The sequence below is a fragment of the Pipistrellus kuhlii genome, unplaced genomic scaffold, assembly GCF_014108245.1.
Source record: "Pipistrellus kuhlii isolate mPipKuh1 unplaced genomic scaffold, mPipKuh1.p scaffold_m20_p_14, whole genome shotgun sequence".
In the NCBI taxonomy this organism is placed as follows: Eukaryota; Metazoa; Chordata; class Mammalia; order Chiroptera; family Vespertilionidae; genus Pipistrellus; species Pipistrellus kuhlii.
Window position 1 is genome coordinate 37260975 of NW_023425449.1, and position 20009 is coordinate 37280983.

The 20009-nt window shown below is 42.5% G+C and overlaps 1 protein-coding gene across 3 annotated transcripts in view; it reads left to right on the forward strand.

Annotated features, from left to right (window-relative positions):
* Positions 1-20009, forward strand: part of ZFHX4 (zinc finger homeobox 4) — a 193451-nt gene that overhangs the window by 149580 nt on the left and 23862 nt on the right. For all 3 annotated transcript variants that reach the window (XM_045581488.1, XM_036437173.2, XM_045581489.1), the window contains exons 5-6: positions 7973-8041; positions 15144-15263. In XM_045581488.1, the coding sequence (XP_045437444.1) occupies positions 7973-8041; positions 15144-15263 (189 nt within the window). The remainder of the gene's footprint in view (positions 1-7972; positions 8042-15143; positions 15264-20009) is intronic.

Sequence of the window (20009 nt, forward strand, 5' to 3'; positions counted from 1 at the left end):
AGAGTCTGGAATGGGGGAGGGGAGGATCCCTCTCTTGCAAGAGAAACCTATGGTCAACTTGTCTATCACTGTCAGTCCTCAGAGTTCATCTTCTTCACTGTAACTTTTGTAAAGGGTCAAATCAGCGTGGACTGAACAGTCTTAGAACTTGGTTCACGAACCACTTTTATTGCAGCCTCTGTAAGATTTGCTTAGGGATTTAAGAAAAGCAGCTTTCAAATTGCTTAGGAAACCAGTGGTTAGTCTTTTAACATTTGCTATTTCCAAAATATCTACACAAATAATAGTGATATTTCAAAGGCTTAAAACCCAAACTCCACTGATGGACAGGGTAGGGCACACATCACAGATAAATATAATCTAAAAAGCCAGGACACCGAGCTTCTCTTTAACTAACTTGCATTCATTAGGACAGACCAAAGCCACGAAAGAATCACATTAGTACAATTACTACATATTCAATACTAAACACTATATATTCATTAACTTTATTACACTCTGAATTCTGGGTATTTTTGTTTCCAGGCTCAATGTTTCACATCAGTGTTTCTCTCTTTCCCTCTCCCGTCCTCTCTCTCTCACAATTAGTAACAAAATCTTACAAAAAAAACCCCCCAAAATACTGCTACTGTCCACCTGAACAAAGGCCATTAGTAGGTCAGAGGGAGCCAGGTGTGAATAGATGTGCTTCCTGTGTTGATGAGCTGACCAGTGAAGCCAACACAACATGCTAAGGAATGAAAATTGTTTTCAACATTTATTGTGGTGATATTGGTTAATGATATTGTGTGCATTTCAGGTGCACAACTTTATAATATCGCATGCATGGACTCTGTGCTCACCACCTGAAGACCATTCTCCTTCTGTCACCACAGATTTGAGCCCCTCTCCCCTCTTCACTCTCCCCTCACCCACTTTCCGCTCTGGTGACCACTTGCTGTTGTCTGTGTCTATGAGTTTGCTATTTTGCTTGTTTGTTCATTTGTTGCTTTTTGTTTTATATCCCACATATGAATGAAATTATATGGTCATTGTCTTTTTAAATAAATATATGTTTTTTATTTCAGAGAAGGGAGAGGGAGAGAGAGGTAGAAACATCAACAATGAGAGAGAATAATTAATTGGCTGCCTCCTGCATATGCCCTCTAGGGATCAAGTCTGCAATGCAGGCACTTGCCCTCACCAGGAATCGAACCGTGACCTCTTGGTTCATAGATCAACACTCAGCCACTAAGCCACACCAGCTAGGAAGTCCTTGTCCTTTTCCATCTGACTGTTTCACTTGGTATAATACTCTCAAGATCCATCTGTGCAGAGAATATAAAGATTGTGTCAAATCCTATAAAGACTTAAGTTTTAATAACTGGGCAACTGGTTGATAGCTGTGAACATGACATTATTCCTAAGTTATGACAATAGAAGTTTGACCTTTCAATTTCAGAACGCTCAGAAGTAAAACAGAGACGTGCATTAGGAATTAGTAAATTTAAAAAAATGTTCAGTAAGAGGACTCTAAAATATGAGACATTAAGGAAATGCATGAGTAATTTATTGAAACTAATTGATATCAGACACTTATTAAATTCTTTTGAGGTCCCATTAAACTGAGGTCATAGATGATTCAAGAGGCAGGAAGAAGTGATCAGGCATGCCTGGCCCAGAGGCCCAGGAGGGAACTCCTCCCTTACTGTATGAAAGTAACTTATGGCTGAAATCAGACAGGGCAGGGCAATGGAGCTGCACTTTTCCAGAAAGTGAAGAATTGCAAACCCAGTCTCATTCCGATAATTGATCCTGGAGCATCCAATGCGCTCCGGCCTCTTACTGCTCGGGGAGAAATAATTTCAGAGAAAGCACGGCAGGCCTACAAAGATGATGTTGCTTGGTTACTCAGAACCATTTGGTAGCATGCTGAGCTGCTCTGCTTTTCAGAAGAGCGCTCTTTGTGTCCACGGAGGAACAGGGTGGAGAAGACCCCTGGAAATCATTTCTAATTGCAAACGTGCTTCCTCCAAACACGGGCTCTGCTTTGGCAGTGCACAAGCCAGTTCCAAGTTCTTTATTCAGATGTAGCTACCAAGATGGGAATGCGTGCTGAATCCGATGTGTCCTCAATATTGAGGATGGGAAGATGAATTTGCTTTGAGGGAGTTTGAGCTGTTTTTTGTTGTTTTGTTTGTTTTCAGGAGTCCTGGGGGCTGCCTGGAGGGAGTGTTGAGAGGAGAGGATGGAGCTTTAGAGCCAGACAGACTCAGTGCAAACCCTCCCTCTGCCGCTCTGAGCCTTTGGAAAACATTACTTAACATGTTTGACCTTTGATATCTCATCTCTTCCATAAAAGCAATATTTTTTGTTTGTTTTTTTAATAGATTTACTGCAAGGATTGAGTAACGGAATGCATGTTACATGCTTAGCACTTAACAGGTTTCCGACAAGTGTTCTCATGTTATTTTGAAATGGAGAGAGCTGCAAAGATCTTCTCTTTTGTTGTCAGCCTGTGAGACATCGCAGAGCCATGCTGGAGGTGGGAGAGGCTTCAAGGGAGGGGAGGGGGGCCCAGAAGTCTTGTTGCAATTTGTGGACTTTCAGAATGTAGTCTTATTATCCAGTTAAAAAAGTAAGGAATGGGTTCTTCTTTTTCTTCCTCCTCCTTGTCCACTTCTTCCTCCTCTTCTTATTTTTTAGTGGATGAAAGTGAAGTAGAACTAAGAATAATTTTACCTGAGATACAGAAAATAGGTGTTTTTTTCCTTCTTATCATTTTAGGCCACTTGGCTTACTATTTATCCTATTGGCTATATATGTTTTATTTTATGTGCTAAACATTTTGATAAAAATAGTGATACAACCCAGCCAGCGTGGCTCAGTGGTTGAGCTTCAATCTATGAACCAGGAGGTCACGGTTTGATTCCAGGGCAGGGCACATGCCAAGACTGTGGGCTGGATCCCCAGTAGGGGGCGTGCAGGAGGCAGTTGATCAATGATTCTCTCTCATCATTGATGTTCCCAGCTTTCTCTCTCTCTCTCCCTTCCTCTCTGAAATCACAGAAAAATATAATGAAAATTAAAAAAATAAAAATAGTGATATGCCTTATTGTTTGATGCATTAACAAGTCAGTGGTAGGGGTGAGACATGGAAATTTTGTAGGCAAATCTCATCCTAGTACAATAGCTTAAACATTCACCCATTGTTTTAAAAATTATATTTTCTCTTGAATTTTTGCCAGATGCTTCCCAAATTTTGCTGATAAGAATATAAAAAGCACATGACTGTGCAATAATCAAGTGCAGATTAGATTACATTTACTCCACAAACACAACAAACAACTTCAAACTTAGAATTCTGTTTATGTATCTAGAGCATTTAATAAAATTCCAGATCCTTCCCTGACCATCAGTTTGTAATGATTATCATTTTAAAAAATGTATTATTCCAACTACAGGCCCGGTGCATGAAATTTGTGCATGGGTAGGGTCCCTAAGTCTGGCTGGCAATCAGGGCTGATCTGTGAGGCAACTGGCAGGGCAATTAGGGCCCCTACTCGCACCTACCTTGGCCTGATGCCGCTCACTCATGGCCCTGTCCCCCTGCCACCACTGCTGATTGCTGTCTGTGGGGGCCACTGGTGAGGCCGCTGGCATTCACTTTGGTCTGTCACTGCCTGCTTACCTGCTCCGCCATCCTGCTACAGTCCCGCTCTCGTGGAGCCCATTGGGGCCAGCAATGCTTCCATCGCTGCCCGCTGTCAGCAGTGCATCACCGATGCCCGCCATGTTCTGCACCGCCCCTCGTGGTCAGCACATATATAACTTCCGGTCTGTCAAACTCCTGCCCATGGGGACAATTTGCATATTGGCCTTTTATATATAGGATTATGGTGGGGGTGGGGACTTGGAAGATGAGAGCTTGATTTCTGAACTAAGATTAGATACCTGAATGTTATCAGTTTATTTACTAGGATCAAGAGGATTTGTATAAGGGAAGGGAAAGGTCAGGAGGAGAAATGAGATGGAGAGTTAGTGAGGGGATGTCACAGTGCAAGGAAATGAGAGAGAACTGTGTGAATGTTCATTCTCATCAATTAAAGGGAAGAGGAGTCTCCAAAATTTAGGTTTTAAGCATTGTATTGGGAGTGGAACCCTTTGAGTTAGGCATAGGTGGATAGAATCAGGCCAAATGAGAAAGTTGAATATGAAGAATAATTGCAGAATTAAGAGAAAAATGACTTTTAGGATCTTAAATACATGGCTCAGTGTGTCCTTGCGGTTAAGAGAATGATCCCTGAAATAAAGCTGTCTGGGTTCAAATCCTAGCTCTGCCAGCTGCGTGGGGTGTCCATCCGTCACACCTGGAAAGTGTTGTTGAAAACAGTGATGGTGCTAAAACCAGTTTGGCTCAGTGGATAGAGCTTTGGCCTGTGGACTAAAAGGTCCCAGGTTTGATTCCGGTCAAGGGCATGTACCTTGGTTGCGGGCACATCCCCAGTAGGGATGTGCAAGAGACAGCTGATTGATGATTCTCTCTCATTGATGTTTCTAACTCTCTATCCCTCTCTCTTCCTCTCTGTAAAAAATAATAAAATATATTTAAAAAAAGAAAAAAACAATGATAGTGATGATCGATATGCTATTCCACAGGAAAGCGTGGCCCACGCCGTGTCAATCAAAATAGAGTAATTTGGTACCATTCTCAAATTTGTGTTCATGGCCAAGTTGACAGGATAGAGTAGAACACTGGGTAAACTGTCTGTGGGACTATTTTTAATAGAATTAAACTAGAAAGGTTAGGTGGTAGAGAATACAAATTAGTAATCTAATTAAATCACCTTGGAAAGGGACAGGCCGTGTTAACAGCAGTCAGATTTGTTATTACAGAGCAATTATGCAAGGGAAATATTGAAAGATGCCGCGTGTGTCCTTGCCAGATCTTACACAATTCATTTTACACTGGCAGAGAAGTGTAAGCTAACCAGTTTGGTAAGCTAAAAGCTCCTTTATTAACATGTTTTCATTCATATAAAGGGAGCAACACTGTTAAGAATTAAAAAAAAAAAAAAATTGCTGGCGCACTGAACGACGTTCATTTATGAACTCACTTGCCCTAGTCACTCTCACTGGGGCCGGCTCCGGGGCCACGTAACCTATTGTAATTTGTGAGGTTAGAAAACAGTTTCTGGTTTAGACATTTTGTACATCTCCTTAAACCACTCTCACATGGAATTATTTCCATGTGCTACCAGATGCTTATTTGGTCACATTTCATATTCAAAGGATGTAAATCTTTTATAAAATATCAGGATGCTCGCAGGATTCGTGAACAGTTGATTTGTTGTTGTTTTTTTTTTTCTTTTGCCCCCTCTTGGTTTCTGGCCTTCACAAATATAGGAAACTTTCCTAGGCTCCTAAATATCATGCTCTTCTGACTGGACACATCCCAAATCCCTCAGACTTTTGCCCCAGGTCCCCTGGGGGTCATTCCGAGCGAGTCAGGCTCACACTCGGAGCCCAAGGACAGAGGGCGACCTCAACCCCCTGTGCCCAGCTGCCTGACGTGTAAACTAAGGATTCACCAGAGCCTCCTGATTTGATTGTGGGGAATTCGCATCTGTTTTTATACGAAATAGCTATCACAGTACCCAGCAGAGATACACGCAGTCACTAAGTTGTCATGGCTTTATTTTTATTTTGATGTGTCTTTAAGGAGAGCAGTCATTTGGTCTAGCTCACTGGAGTACACAGATATCTATTTGAACAAGTCTCTTTAATGCATGATCGGTGTGTGTGTGTAAAGCAGTAAGGGTTCCTTGACTATTTTTTTTGCTAGAAAAGAAGAGAAAATGGTTTTGCATACATATTCAAATATGTGTCAGGAGTTAGTGTCTTTTTGGTAGTCATCTGTGTAAGGGTATAGGGCATAGATTAGGATTTTGAATAAAAGCATCCTAAGACAGATGAATACCAAGATGAGAATTTCATAAAGTATCCCAGAGCCTGGGTCTCTAAAGTCAAAGCTCTTTCAATTGTTTTCCAAAAACAGACACCAATTCCTGTCACATGTGTGGAAGCTAATTGTTACAGGAGCATGGAGGAGGTGACGCTTGCTTTGGGTTTTGAGGGAAGAATAAGAGTGTAACATGAGAAAACAAAAAGATATTAAAAAATACAAGGAACAACATTGCTCAAGGCATCATGATGAGAGAGAGAGAGAGAGACAGAGAGAGAGAGAGAGAGAACAAGAGAGAGAGAGAGAGAGAGAGAGAGAGAGAGAGAGAGAGAGAGAGAGAGAGGGAGGGAGGGAGAGAGAGGGAAAGAGGGGGGGATTGTGAGGAAGAAGGTGGCTTCCTGAGAGACATATGGGTTGGGTATTAATACTGTGATCTGTTTGGCAGTTATTGCTGGACTTATAAGCAAAGACTGAGGATAAATTCTTCCTTTCCAGACCAATGTAAGACACAGTTACAAGAAAACATAATATTTTTTGGGGGGGATGGGAAGCTACCGAGTGTTTATACTGATAGTATTATTTTTAAGTAGATTACCACCAAAGGCCAAAGGTTTTATATAAGAGGAAAAACAATTAGCAGATGCAATAATAGTGCCTTGGTGCGCACTTCTATTTTCAAGGTTAATTATTTGTTTAATTAAAGCCTTCAGAACCAACCAGAGATGCTATTGCTAGATAAACATGACTGTCTTTGTCAGTGTAAGAATTTTGTGGCCACTTTTTAAAAGTTTGTCCATAAGATTTGGCCTCTTTCACTTGGGAGACCATATCATGTTTGTATTATTTTCTTTTGCAATTGCTGATTATAGCTGCATTTTACAAATGAGGGGATTGAGTGGTATACAAGGGTCTCATATCTGGAAAGTGGCTGAGTCAGGATTTGTGCTTATGCAATTCTGTATTCTTAAAAAAAAAAAATAGCTCTCAAGACATTATGAGAGATTTGATTGGAATTTGAGGCGGGGAAGTTGCTCTGGAAACTACTGAAATTACCAGGAATGAAAGGTGACAGGGACCAGAGAAACAAATGAGACAGGGGACATTGTCAAATGGAACCAGGAACATGTGATGACTCAGTAGGGAGAAAGAAGGAGGTATTGGTGTTGATTTCTAAGGCCTAGTCGTGGTTTTCTATATTCCCCTACAATAAGGAATGCAAAGGAAGCATGGGATTGGATGGAAAGCATGACTTGTGTTTGGGGTGAGGTGAGTAAATCAGGCTTCTGCTGTGGAGCTCAAATAAAAGAGCAGAGTCCCTTGCGGCCTTTATCGATGGCTTGGACATACTCTTCAGGGTTCCTTAAGTGACTGTTTTCAGCTTTGGTCTCACAGCAGCTACCCTACAGTATATTGAGGGGGTGTTTTTTTGTTACTATTGTTTTTTGCTGCTTTGACACAGAAGTAAAAGCATGCTCATAACTTATGTCATGTGCTATGGCCACGATCATGTAGGCGTGGCCAGAGACCTGAGAGGTGAAAAATCACAACGAGCCTTTCCTGCTTCTATATTTGAACTACATCTGGTGTTCACTGTGCACTGCCCATCATCGAAAATTAGATCTAGCCCTAGCTAGTTTGGCTCAGTGGATAGAGCATCAGCCTGCGAACTGAAGGGTCCCAGGTTCGATTCCAGTCAAGGGCATGTGCCTTGGTTGCGGGCGCATTCCCAGTAGTGGGTGTGCAGGAGGCAGCTGATCGATGTTTCGCTCTCATTGATGTTTCTAACTATTTCTCTCTCTTCCTCTCTGTAAGAAATCAATAAAGTATATATAAAATAAAATAAAAAATTTGATCTAAGGGCACCCCTGTCTGACTCATCTTGCTAACCACTGCTCACTAGGATGTAAGATGTTCCTAAGACTCCCCGGAGCCCCTCCACACACTTCTGTCATTGGAAGCCAAACGGGATTCTTGTGATGTTGGCTGTGACTGCAGAGCTGACCACCTTTCCCTCCGATGTCCCTGCAGAATCTGCCTCTTTGGGAGCCAGGGCCTGTGAAGATGACCTGTCAGAGCAGCCGCTGAGAGTGACCTCAGGTAATTGGCCTGTTCCTCCTCACAATCATGTCTGTCCGTCCTACCATTGTTATTCTCGTCATTTATGTAGTACATGGATCTCTGGAGCTGCTCCAATTAGATTTGATCAGATCCCTTATAGAAACAAGTTAATAACAAAAGCAAATATATCTGTATATTTGGATGCCTATGTAAAGTGACGTTTTAAAGATGGAGTAACATCCGCTGGATAATTTCTCACATCCGCATTTGTACATGATGAAGTTTCACTGAAGTGGTCCGTTTTATACAGAGGATAAGCCAGAAAGCCAGCTATTGTTTTCACACAATTAAAAAAACCTGGTTGGTGGGGTTATTTTTGGCAGTCAGTGGGTTGATTGGATTTTGTGTAGCCATGTCAACACATTTACTGTTCCCTGTGCCTTGTGTGTATATGTGTATGTTAAAAAAAATGGCAGCCAGACCTTGTTAGCTGCATTATATTCAGATAATTTAAGAGGAAACGCACCCATGTTGCTACAACACACCTCATTTATTTCTGCTATATAAACATGATCCCAGTTCCCAGATTTATACAATTGAAATAATAATGTGTTATATAGAACAAAAAAATGATTATAAAAAGTCCTTTGCATTCATAATGGGGTATTGAAATACTTGACAAAACACACACACACACACACACTCACACACAAAAAACACACAAAAAAACAGAACAAAAAAACAAACAAAACATTTTTGCAAGTGAAAACATTCCTGCAATATAAAGCCAGGATTTCCATAAAAAATTATTCAGTTTACCTTCACCTATGCATCTCTCATAAAAACCTTTTTATTACATATGTTATTTTCTCTCCTAGAAAACTAGAGAACATACTTAAGGTAAAATAGCACAAGCCCAATTTGCTTTCCTCACTTCAAATCAACGAAAAGATTTCATGAATGATCTGATTGGAAATAATAGGGCAAAATCAAGACTATGACCAAAATTGTCAAACTAAAAAGATACCACTCCCTGTCGACATATTTATGGTCTTTGTTTACAAAATCTCCATCTTTACTCAGTCTCTCAGAGAAACTTTCTATGGAGATGTTCCCAGGCCTTCTGCGTATTTCCATGGAGATGTTGTATAGGGAAGTCAAATAGAACAAATTCCAAATTGAACTTCTCTTTTCTGCAAAACCATTTCTTCTCCTTTTTTTCTTCATCTCAACTGATGACATCATGCCATAGACCTAGTTACCCCGGGTAAGAAAACCAGGAGTCATCAACTTCGCTCAAAATATTAGTGCCAGAGACTGCTGGGCATGAGTCTTGAATAAGATTTTTGAACAATATGGCTGTGCAAATAGATAAGATATTTGCAGACTGTAGTAAACGAGAGCAAGGAAGTCAGAGAGGTGCAGCGCTGGAGCAAGGTCGTCAGGTGTGGTCCCCAGGAGGAGGGTGTGATGGCATGTGCTGAGCAGACACCTTCGTGGCCCCTGGGTTTCACAGCATGGAAGCTGCTGGTGGCTTTGAGAAGAACACGTGGTGTGAAGTCAGATAGGAGGGTTGGAAAATGAATTTACTTTTAGTAGAAAGAGAAAATGCAAGGTCAAATGCAAACCAATCCAAACAAATACTCCATTTCAAGTTCTATTGAAGGGGAATAGAAGAGTGATATAGCATCTGGATGTTTCCTTTTCTTCTTCAATTTTGCATCCTAAATTCAGTTTAGTGTTTCAACAAATCTGTGTTGCCTGCCTGCTGTATTCCAGGCACTGTTCCAGGTGCTCTGGCACAAGGAGCAATAAGATAATCACTATTTTCAGTAAATGTGCAGCTGTTAGGGAAAATAGGCATAGTGCATGGGTAATCTCCAAATACTATGGTAAGCTGTTTGACAACCATGTACAGAAAAAAAAGAAAAAGAAAATCTTATTCAGAAACATTAATCCCAATTCAAGATTTAGGTAAGACTTTTTGGATAAAGAAATAATTAATAGTAATAACCAGCCAGTGTTTTGAAACCCTTAGTTTGTGTTAGGCTAAGTGCTGACTGATTTCTATATATTATCTTACAACAAACCAATGAGGTAGGTGTTATTGATTCCATTTTTACAGATGATGAAACTGGAATTTCCCAAGCTGGGCTTGAAGAAAAAAGTGGATATACAGTGGAGAGAAGTTGTCCTAGACAAGACAGGGAAATAGAATGATATGTACAGGAAGGCAACATGAATCGCAGTCACGTGTTTCTAGAATTGTGGTTCATGAGATGTGGTGCTTGGATTAGGAGCATCATCTTCATCTGGAAACAGAGAGATGTAAATTCCCAGGCCTCCCTCTGAATCGACTGAATTATAAATTCCAGGGGTGGAGCACACAGTCTGATTTCTAACAAGTCGAACAGGTGACTCTGATGATGCAATTTAAAAGTTTTTATTTATTTTAGAGAAAGGGGAAGGGAGAGGGAGAGAAAGAGAAATATTGATGTGATGTGAGAAACATCAGTTGGTTGCCTCCTGCATAGGCCGGGGACTAAACCTACAACCTGGGCTGTGCCCTGACCGGAAATCGAGCCTATGACCTTTTGGTGCACAGAACAATGCTCAGCCAGCTGAGCCACAGACACAAGGTGGGTTGTTGTTGTTGTTTTAAGTGTTAAGTGCTAGGTAGGAAGTGGGAGAATAATGAGACTGAAGTGATGGACAAGGACCAGGTATCTCGGAGGTATTCTTTGTATGCCCAGAAGATTGAACTTTTTCTTGTAGTGAGTCACTAAAAGATTTTAGTAGATTTAAGTCGCTCATACAGAGGTTGATTTGGAGTTGGTGGTGGGACCGGACAGGGAGAGATTGCAGGTGTCCAGGGAAGAATTCTTACAGGCCAGGTGCTTGGAGGAGATGCTCCGTATATAAAACTGAAGGTACTTAAGTTGCTTAATGTCCTCTGCCTCCTCTTTATATCATTACTTCATGGGCTAAAAAGTGTGCAACGCTTTCCTTAGAGCAGTGGTCTTCAACCTTTCGGACCTCATGGACCACCAGTTGGTGACCGCTACCTTAGGACTCAGAGAGAGAGGGTTCCGAAGCCCACTATGGGAGAAAGCCACGGGAGCCAAGTGTGGCCTGGTCAGCAGTGTATCACTGGAGAAGACACACTTCAAAAGGTGTACTATGATTTTATAGACTAAATTAATAGAGATTTTCTAATTTTCATCATTCAAATGAAAATACTCTAAGCTAGTCATTCAAAGTATTTCTTTTAAATATAGTTTATGTGTATATACAAAATAAGTTCGATAAGATCATCATTCTTATCCATAATAAAAATGCTAGGGGAAACTAACTGTACTGAACTTCTATAAGACTACAGTATTATTTCAGAACCTTTTAGAAACAAAAATGTATTACTATTTGTCTGAAAACTTGGAAGTTCTAATGGACTCCAGTGTTCATTTGAAGCTTAACTACAATCATATCTTGATGTTTAATATATAAATACATACTGTGTTTTTTATATTACATGAAGTAAAAGAATAGAGCTATATATGCTATGAAAGCAACAGTATTATGAAATGTGGTAATACTTTTATTAGGATTACATGCACTACATTAGTGAAGAAACTTATTGGTGAAAATGACAGCTGCATTAGCATCTTTGGGAATTTTGTGTAAGTTAGTATCTTTACTTTGGAATTTCACGTCCTTGAATTTATGTCATTTCCCTCAGTTCTACAGCATCCCATTAGCACATTTATTTTGTTTTTAAAAATATATATTTTATTGATTTTTTACAGAGAGGAAGGGAGAGGGAATAGTTAGAAACATTGATGAGAGAGAAACATCAATCAGCTGCCTCCTGCACACCCCCCACTGAAGTTGTGCTCGCAGCCAAGGTACATGCCCTTGACCGGAATCGAACCTGGAACCTTTCAGTCTGCAGGCTGACGCTCTACCACTGAGCCAAACCAGTTTCGATCCATTAGCACATTTAACGTCACGTATGACTTTTTGCTTGCTGGTTCGTTTCCTACAATGCATCTTACACTTGCTGGCATTTTGTGTGGAGGAAACTGGTGCTTGAGACTCAGAACACAGCCACTCCTCCTGCAGCCCCAGCTCCAAGCTCCCGCTTTCCTGGGGAGAGAGCGGTTTGTCCACATGAATCCTCCCAGCTCTGAAGCCTCTTTGTAAAGTGAATGTCCACTGACTTCCAGACTCTAAGACCCAAAGCGAGCCTTTTTTTTTTTCCAGACGCGAATGAAACTTTATGGCGGTGGATATAAGTTACCCTTTGATTATTTTGTGCATGATTAAAACTCTGCAAAGTTGCACGGCTCCACAGTGCCCACCTGTAATAAACAGCTCTCGCCTCCAAAACCACAAAACAGGTCTGAATTGCTGGAGCATTAGAGCTAATTGCCTGCCTACTTCAAAGGCAGAGATCCCCCCATCCCCCAAAAAAGGGGGGGATGTCCCAGCAGCAGAGGCTGTGCGGGCAGGGCCAGCTCCGGAGGGAGGATCTGGGCTGTGGCTTGGACGGGGCGGGCACAGTTACGGCCTCGGGACTGCTGTTTGCGATTAAGCTGATGGCAGTGGCTCGGTGCTGCTGACACGGGCTTTGTTCACATTCAGATTTCTCAAACCGTTGCCAGGGTCAGGCGGAGGTCAGACACCGCGGTGATGTATAGGGGAACATGTCTGGGAATTTCTCTCGCCCTTAACACACGCTAGGAAATGAATCGGACCCCGCGAAAAAGCGTGCGATGAGGCCCAGATTGCACTGTGGTTTTTCTTGGAGCCCCTTCATAACTCTCCTCCTCTCCTCCCGACGCCCCATGTTTTATTAATGGGAGCTGCGATAGCCCTTACGATTTTATGTCCCCTCAAGATAAGGACGCCGGGACCGCGGTGACACTTCATTTCCCAGCCCTGGGGGAAAGCTTCAGTAAATCTACCCGGAGAAGCCTCGCCTCGCTTCCCCGGGACGAGAGGGAGAGTAACGGCCGTGGGCTGTCACGGGTCAGGGCCTGTCGCCGGATGTCACGTCGTCAGGGGCGTGGACTTGGCCGGGACATGGCCCGATCTGGCCATGATCTCCACCACGACCCTCCCTCCCCGAGCCGGCCATCGTCCCCTCTCGGCCTGGCCTCACGCGGGGGGGCGGGAGCCTGGGTCCGAGCAGGGCTGACCCTGGTTTGATCAGGGATGACCCTGGTTTGATCAGGGATGTCCCTGGTTTGATCAGGGCTGACCCTGGTTTGATCAGGGATGTCCCTGGTTTGATCAGGGATGACCCTGGTTTGATCAGGGATGTCCCTGGTTTGATCAGGGATGACCCTGGTTGGTGAAAGCAGGCTGGAGCCCTACCAGCATCCGCTCTCTCCTTCCTAATGGACCGTCTCCACATGGATGTGCCTGAAAGGGACGCTCCCCCCCAAACAGAGGCCTGGCTCCTCTACAAGGAGCTCCCCACGGCTGAGGTTCAGCAGCAAAGTGCAGGCCGGGGAGAGATGGGCGTGGGGGGCTGTTGAGGACACACAGGGGCGGGCGGCAAGGCCCGTGTCCTCAGTGGATATGCAAGGAGTTGCTTGAGGTAAGACATTTGCAGATGGAGAGCCTCCCCTTAGACCGGGGGTCTGTCCCCTCCGAGCCCAGCACCGTCCCTGCCTCCCCTCCCCCCTCCCGCCCCCCGGCGGCGGGGCAGGCTGGGGAAGGGAGACGCTCTGTGCGCTCTGTGTGTGCTCAGCTGCTGCGCGTGACGGCGGATATTTCATTCTGCTGTCAGAGCGTTATTAATAAAACATGGGGTGCGGAGAGGGCCGCCGCTCCCCCCCTTCAATCACGCCAGCATTTGCAATGAAAATTTTATGCAGTGTGTAATTTTCCGTTAATGCCCGACACTTAAAACGTCCGGGGCGGCGTTTTGTATGGCTATTGAAGGGTTAATTGTATCATGCTCCCCGCATAAAAGCGCTGCTTATCAAAAGCAAATAGACACGTGTATGCATAGGCGACGGCGGCGACCTTTTGCCTCGCCGGGGTTAATTTATATGGTCATTAAAGATTTTATGAAATTGAGCAGCAGCAGCCCGGGTGCTTCCGATCCCAGGTTGCCTCCTCCCCGTCATGTATGTGATTCCTACCTGGACCGGGGAGGGGGGTATGATTTTTTTTTAATTTATTTTTTATTATTTTGTGCCGCCGTGAAAACAGTGTGGTGCCCTGCTGCGGGGAGGCGCAGGCCTGGCTAGCTGGCATGACTCGGATTGCTGAAAATTCATTAAAACGTGCCATCAGCACCGCGAGAGACAGAGGATCACAGGCCGGAGGGGAACAGTGGGCCTTTCACGGATTAGTGCCGCCCGGATCCGGCACGGAGGCTAACTGCATAAACAGATTAACCCACCGGCAGCGGCACACCTAAGATTTACCGAATAATTAAACGGGGTTGAGTTACTGTGAGGATTTCCATGTAATCTAGCTGGTGTGAACCCGCGAATGAGGTGTGGGGTGATGTGGTTGTCGTAGGAGGAATAGGCCTTCTTGTGTCCCGCGCCCTGCACAGCTCCCCCTGGAGAGAAAAACAAAGCCCAGCGCAACCCAACTTCGGAGATCTCCCTCAGATGGATTCCAGAGAATTCCTCTGGGGCCCGGGGGCTGAAGGCAGGAGTGACACCTGTCCTGTAGTTAACCCATCATGATCCCGTTCTCTCATGAGGATTTTTTTTTTTCTCCTAGGAATTTGGTTGGCTCTGCCCTCTATCTAAGTCTGTGGAACAGGGGCATGTGGCTTAGGAGCTTCCGTATGACAGAACTGCCTCACACCCATGCTGCGGGCTTTCCTGGCTTCACGTGTGCCAGAAATGATGTCTGTTCTTTCAGTGCAGGCCTGTGTCCTCAGTGGACATACAAGAAGTTGCTTGAGATAAGCATTTGCAACTCGGAAGTCCCTTCTGAGTATTGCCATTGTCAGGGTCTGAGGTTTTGAATAAAAGTATGTCCTTCTTTGGGAATGGGTGTCTGCGGATGATTCACAGGTGACCACGTCTGTAAACGGTCACGTAATCATGTGAGTGTGCTTGTGATGGGGAGGCGGTTCCGATCCTGCTAACCAGTCTGCCTTCCTGAACAGAAGAACCAAGTGAGGAGCCAGAAGGACCTCTGAAGCCGACACCGGCGGCCGAGGAGGATGAGAAAGACACAAACGAGAGGGACCCTGGTGAAGGCAAAAACTCCTCCAGTAAAGACCCCGGTAAGACGGTAGACCCTTTCCCCGTTCCTCGTCCACCCCACTCCCCAAAGTCAGCCCTGCCTTCCCCCCGTCCCCACGCTCGCTGAAAGCTTTTATTCATTTGAAACTAACATTTCCACCGCTATCCGTCGCATGTGCCTTTGCATGTGACTTCTATCAGTAGCCTCTCATTGACCTATTTTTAATCATAACCATCTGACAGAAGATATGTGGGTAAGTTGAAGAATATTACAGGACGACCAGCAAGATTATTTTTTAATCAAATCAGTTTGTGTGCTTGTAATTTTTTAAGCGCCTTTCATTAATCTTAGCTATACTTGTGATTCCTCTGATGGCATATTAATTTTTCATAAGCGCAGGATTAGGTATCCCTTGGTTTTTTTTTGGTTTTTTTTTTTCATTCAATCACAGGCACCCTCCCCCACACCAACCTAAAAATAAATGTTATTTTTCCTTTTTTTTTTTTTTTTTTTTTTTTTTTTTTTAACAACGTTCACTCAGGAATTTGCCCTTTTTAAGGGCATCTATTTGAAGCATTTCAAATGAAATCCAGTGAAAAAAAAAGTTTACAGATGATTCTGCCTAAGAGAGAGGAAATATCATTGAAAAGGGATTAGACGCCGGGTAATTTTCATCTTCCAGAATAGACAAATCCCAGTAATGAAAGCTACTGTCTCTGAAAACAAGCCTCCATGTCATGACATTTACTTGTGCACAAACAGTCCCTAGGCCAGCATCTGGTGCGGATACCTACGGCTTTCCCCGTGTTTGATTTGGCAAATACATGACTTCATCCGCGCTTTGCATGTATGAGATGGAAATCTGCGGCCGCGATGAATAAATATTGCATTGGCTACTCTTGCTGCATGCCATACCGAGCTGTATTAGGCTGGGCTCATTGGAGCAGGAGAACTGCTGAAACAGGTTCAAGCCTATTAGTTTCAGGTAGTCATCTATCTTCTCCTGAGTTCTGGTGACAGTCTCCCATAAAGAAGCTAATTTTCACTATGAAGACATTGGGTTGTGCAAAAAAAAAATAAAAAAAAAAATGTATCTGCCATTTTTATGTGCGAGTCCATTTAAGCCTGAATTACCCCGCGCTGGTGATTCAGCCATCTGCATATCTCGGTTTTGCATTCCCTTCACAAATGACTCCCCTCCCAGGGCCTCCCTGCTCCCACCCCCAGCCCGCTTGATGCTAAATTGCTCTCAGAGGTCCAGTGCGAAAGCGCCCCTGCGATTCGGGCCGAGGATCTAGTGCTGAACATATGATTCCAATTTGACTTAGACAGAGGGGATGTGAGGTGGGTGCAGAGCTGAAGGCAATGTGGAAAAGATGCCATCCCTGCGTGTTAGGAACTCAGCTCTTGGGGTTACTGACCGGGGATTGGAAGTACCTGGCATTTGGTTAAGGTCAAGGGTAGTGCCGTCTAAACCTCATTTGAAATGGCAAGGCGGTCGGTTGGTTCGCTCTGGAGGATGGGCCTCCTCAGGGCTTGCTGCTGGCCTGTTTGCTTCTGGAAGGGCAGGGGCAGTGGTGTCCAGTGGTGTCCCTCTCACAGTGATAGAGGAGTCCCTTGCCCCACCCCAGGCTTCAGAAGAACATGTGAAACACAGATAGCACATTCTTGTTACACGGATGCTCTCTGATACTCGGGTGCGTGACGTTATGCTTGGTTTTAAATATCTAACACCCTATACTGCCGAAACCGGTTTGGCTCAGTGGTAGAGCGTCGGTCTGCAGATTGAAAGGTCCCAGGTTTGATTCCGGTCAAGGGCATGAACCTTGGTTGCGGGCACATCCCCGATGGGGGTGTGTGCAGGAGGCAGCTGGTCGATGTTTCTCTCTCATCGACATTTCTAGCTCTCTATCCCTCTCCCTTCCTCTCTGTGGAAAATCAATAAAATATATTTAAAAATATATATCTAATACCCTATAAAGGGTAGGTTCTGGAATCTCTTGAAAAGGGCTCCAGACTTACGTTGAAGGAGGAGTCTTACCTGGAACACCACCTCAGACTCAGGCACTCCATGCCACCAGCAACATCCACTTCTTTGCATAACCAGTGGGCTCATCACCCCCTAACGACTTGAGTGACTGTCCCTTCTTAGGTGCCTGATGCCACCACTGAAACAGGATGGGAGGGAGCACAGGAGAGGACACAGAGCATTGCATAATGGGAGAAGTTTAAAACCCATTTTACCCCCACAGAAGGGCCTCTCTATGTGTATCTAAAGGGGTAAAAATGAACTTTAAAACCAACTAGAAGAAATTACTGAGATGCAAATATTTAGCCTTGACACCTCCCAGACTTCAAGACAGTTCTTGCTTTTGACAACTGACAGGAACTTCTAACCAAGTCTTCTGCCTTCTAAATTGAATCTGATTAGGTGAAAAAAACCATTACATCTTCCTTGTAAATATCTCTAAAGATTGAATAACCACGTATGTATATATTGTTTTTTTTCTTATGTCAGTTATAAATGTCAAGAAATATGGGCAAAATGAATCGCTGTCTTAATGTGTTAGATGGGAAAACAGCGTGTCTCCACTTTGGCACTGAATTTTTAAGACAGGAAGGAATTAACACGCGCTAGAAAGACCCTGTTTGTGTAAGCTATTGTGTAGCGTTGCGGACATTAATCTCCAGGACTGGAGCTTTCAAAATGAGACTTGGCAATATGCAAGTTGTATTTGTTGAATATTCATTCATAATAGAAAAGCCTCCTAATGCCTCATTTATATTGTCATTTAAATCTAGTGCCACTTTAGATTAATTATAATCCAAATTACAGCTCTGTGCAGTACAAGAATTAATATAGAGTTTATCCAGATTAATACATTTGCATTGAAAATGTAATATGTCTCTGCCATGGCTAAGGGGACCACTTTTTAATAAGGGAGTAAACACGAGGAAAGATGGAAATTAACCTTCATTATTGCAATTAAAATTATCCTTTCATTCCAGTCTCATTAGAAAGAATACTGTACTGGTAATTATAATTTGGAATTATTTGGCGTTGAATAACCTCTCCTGTTATATTCAAGTTTCATAGTATTCACATATTATCAAATACATTGATTCATAAAACATTTAAAAATAACTCAGTATTTTGTTTTATTGTTGGTTTGTTATTTTCAAGATTTGCTTTGAGTCCATATATGCTACTGGATTTTCCTCATTTATTATGAGTATAAACCATTTTACAACCTTCTGTATTTTAGGGATTGGAAATTATTAAGTAGGCAGCATCTGAATGGAAAGGAATTATGTCATTTTTATATTGCTATCTCATGCAAGTTACATAATCACATAGCTGACAGATAATCATTGGCTCATCTATTTGGCAGTGCTTGCTTGTAATTGGACTTCATTTCTTAGTTCAAAGATGTTAAAAGGGCATTGTTTTTTATTTATTTATTTATTTATTTTTGAGGATATTGTGATGTCCTTAAAATAACACAAAATGAATTATGATACCACCTAAAATTTTCCTTTAGGGTATCAAACTGGGTTTATTTCAAATAAAGTTGCAGTCATAAACTCCGAGTAATCCCAGAACTTAAAACTCTTCTAAAATTGGCCCTTATTTAATATATTTCTAGAATAAAACAATTCAGAGAGAGAACTCAAAGTTGAGTCCTTGTAATTTACCAGGAAGGCCATAGTCCCTGAGATTGCACCCCTTTGAAAAAGGAGAAAAAGCACACAATCGTGAGATGTAATTTACATTGCTTTGCAAATAACCCGGATGACCTGCCTATCCTTGTGAGTCTGTTTCTGTCATATAGCATTCCAGCTCAGCATTCTTGCTTCTTCCTCTCAGTGGCATGCATTTCCGGGGTGCCTAGATACAGCTGGGCGTGGTGGAATCTAACTTGTATTTATAACTCCTTTTTAATGTAAAATAAAATGGTCTTTACACAGCTTCTAGCTTTCCTAAGATCATGGTTTAATTAAGTTAATTACACACAAAAAATATTGGAGTTGACCTATATATGGAGTGGAATACTATAGTGAACAGCGATTGCAGTAGCTATGAAATGACCGTAAAACTTTCTTGATGCTGCACGAATGTCACAAAATTCAAAAGTGACTATATCATCCATGGATAGTAATAAGCATAAAAATAATATGGATTAATTAGACCAAATATGTACCCCAATTTTATAGTATAGTTTTAGTAAAATATCTCATACCTTAAAATCAGTGTTTTTTGATCCTATATGGTACCAATATTAGAATATTTATGCTTATGATAATAAAGCCATAGCTGCTCATTAAATAGATTTAAATGTTTCTGGAAGGTTTTTTCCTATTGCTAATACCCCACAGGGTCTGCAAGCAGCAAGAGTCATGGAAATTCTCCTTTAATTTCTGTGTGACAGTCTTTGATAACATAGGGAACTGGACAAGCTAATAATTTGGTTGTCTTATTCTACCATGTGCACAAAAGAATGATAAGGGAATATGAGAGTATTATATTCTTAAAGGAGCATAGTCTTACTCATTAATGGGAGACTTAAAAAAAAATCTTCCAGTCTCAAAGAAGAAAGCAAGGGATAAACATTCCTGATGTAAATGACAATCACTTTACACAACTTGAACTGACATTTTAAGCCCTAAATTTTATTATTTGAAAACACTATTATATTCTTTTCTTGAATATTTTAGCACTTTAAACACAACACCACAAAGTATATCCTGCTTTTTTTAAAAGCTATTTTTGATGCCATCATTACCT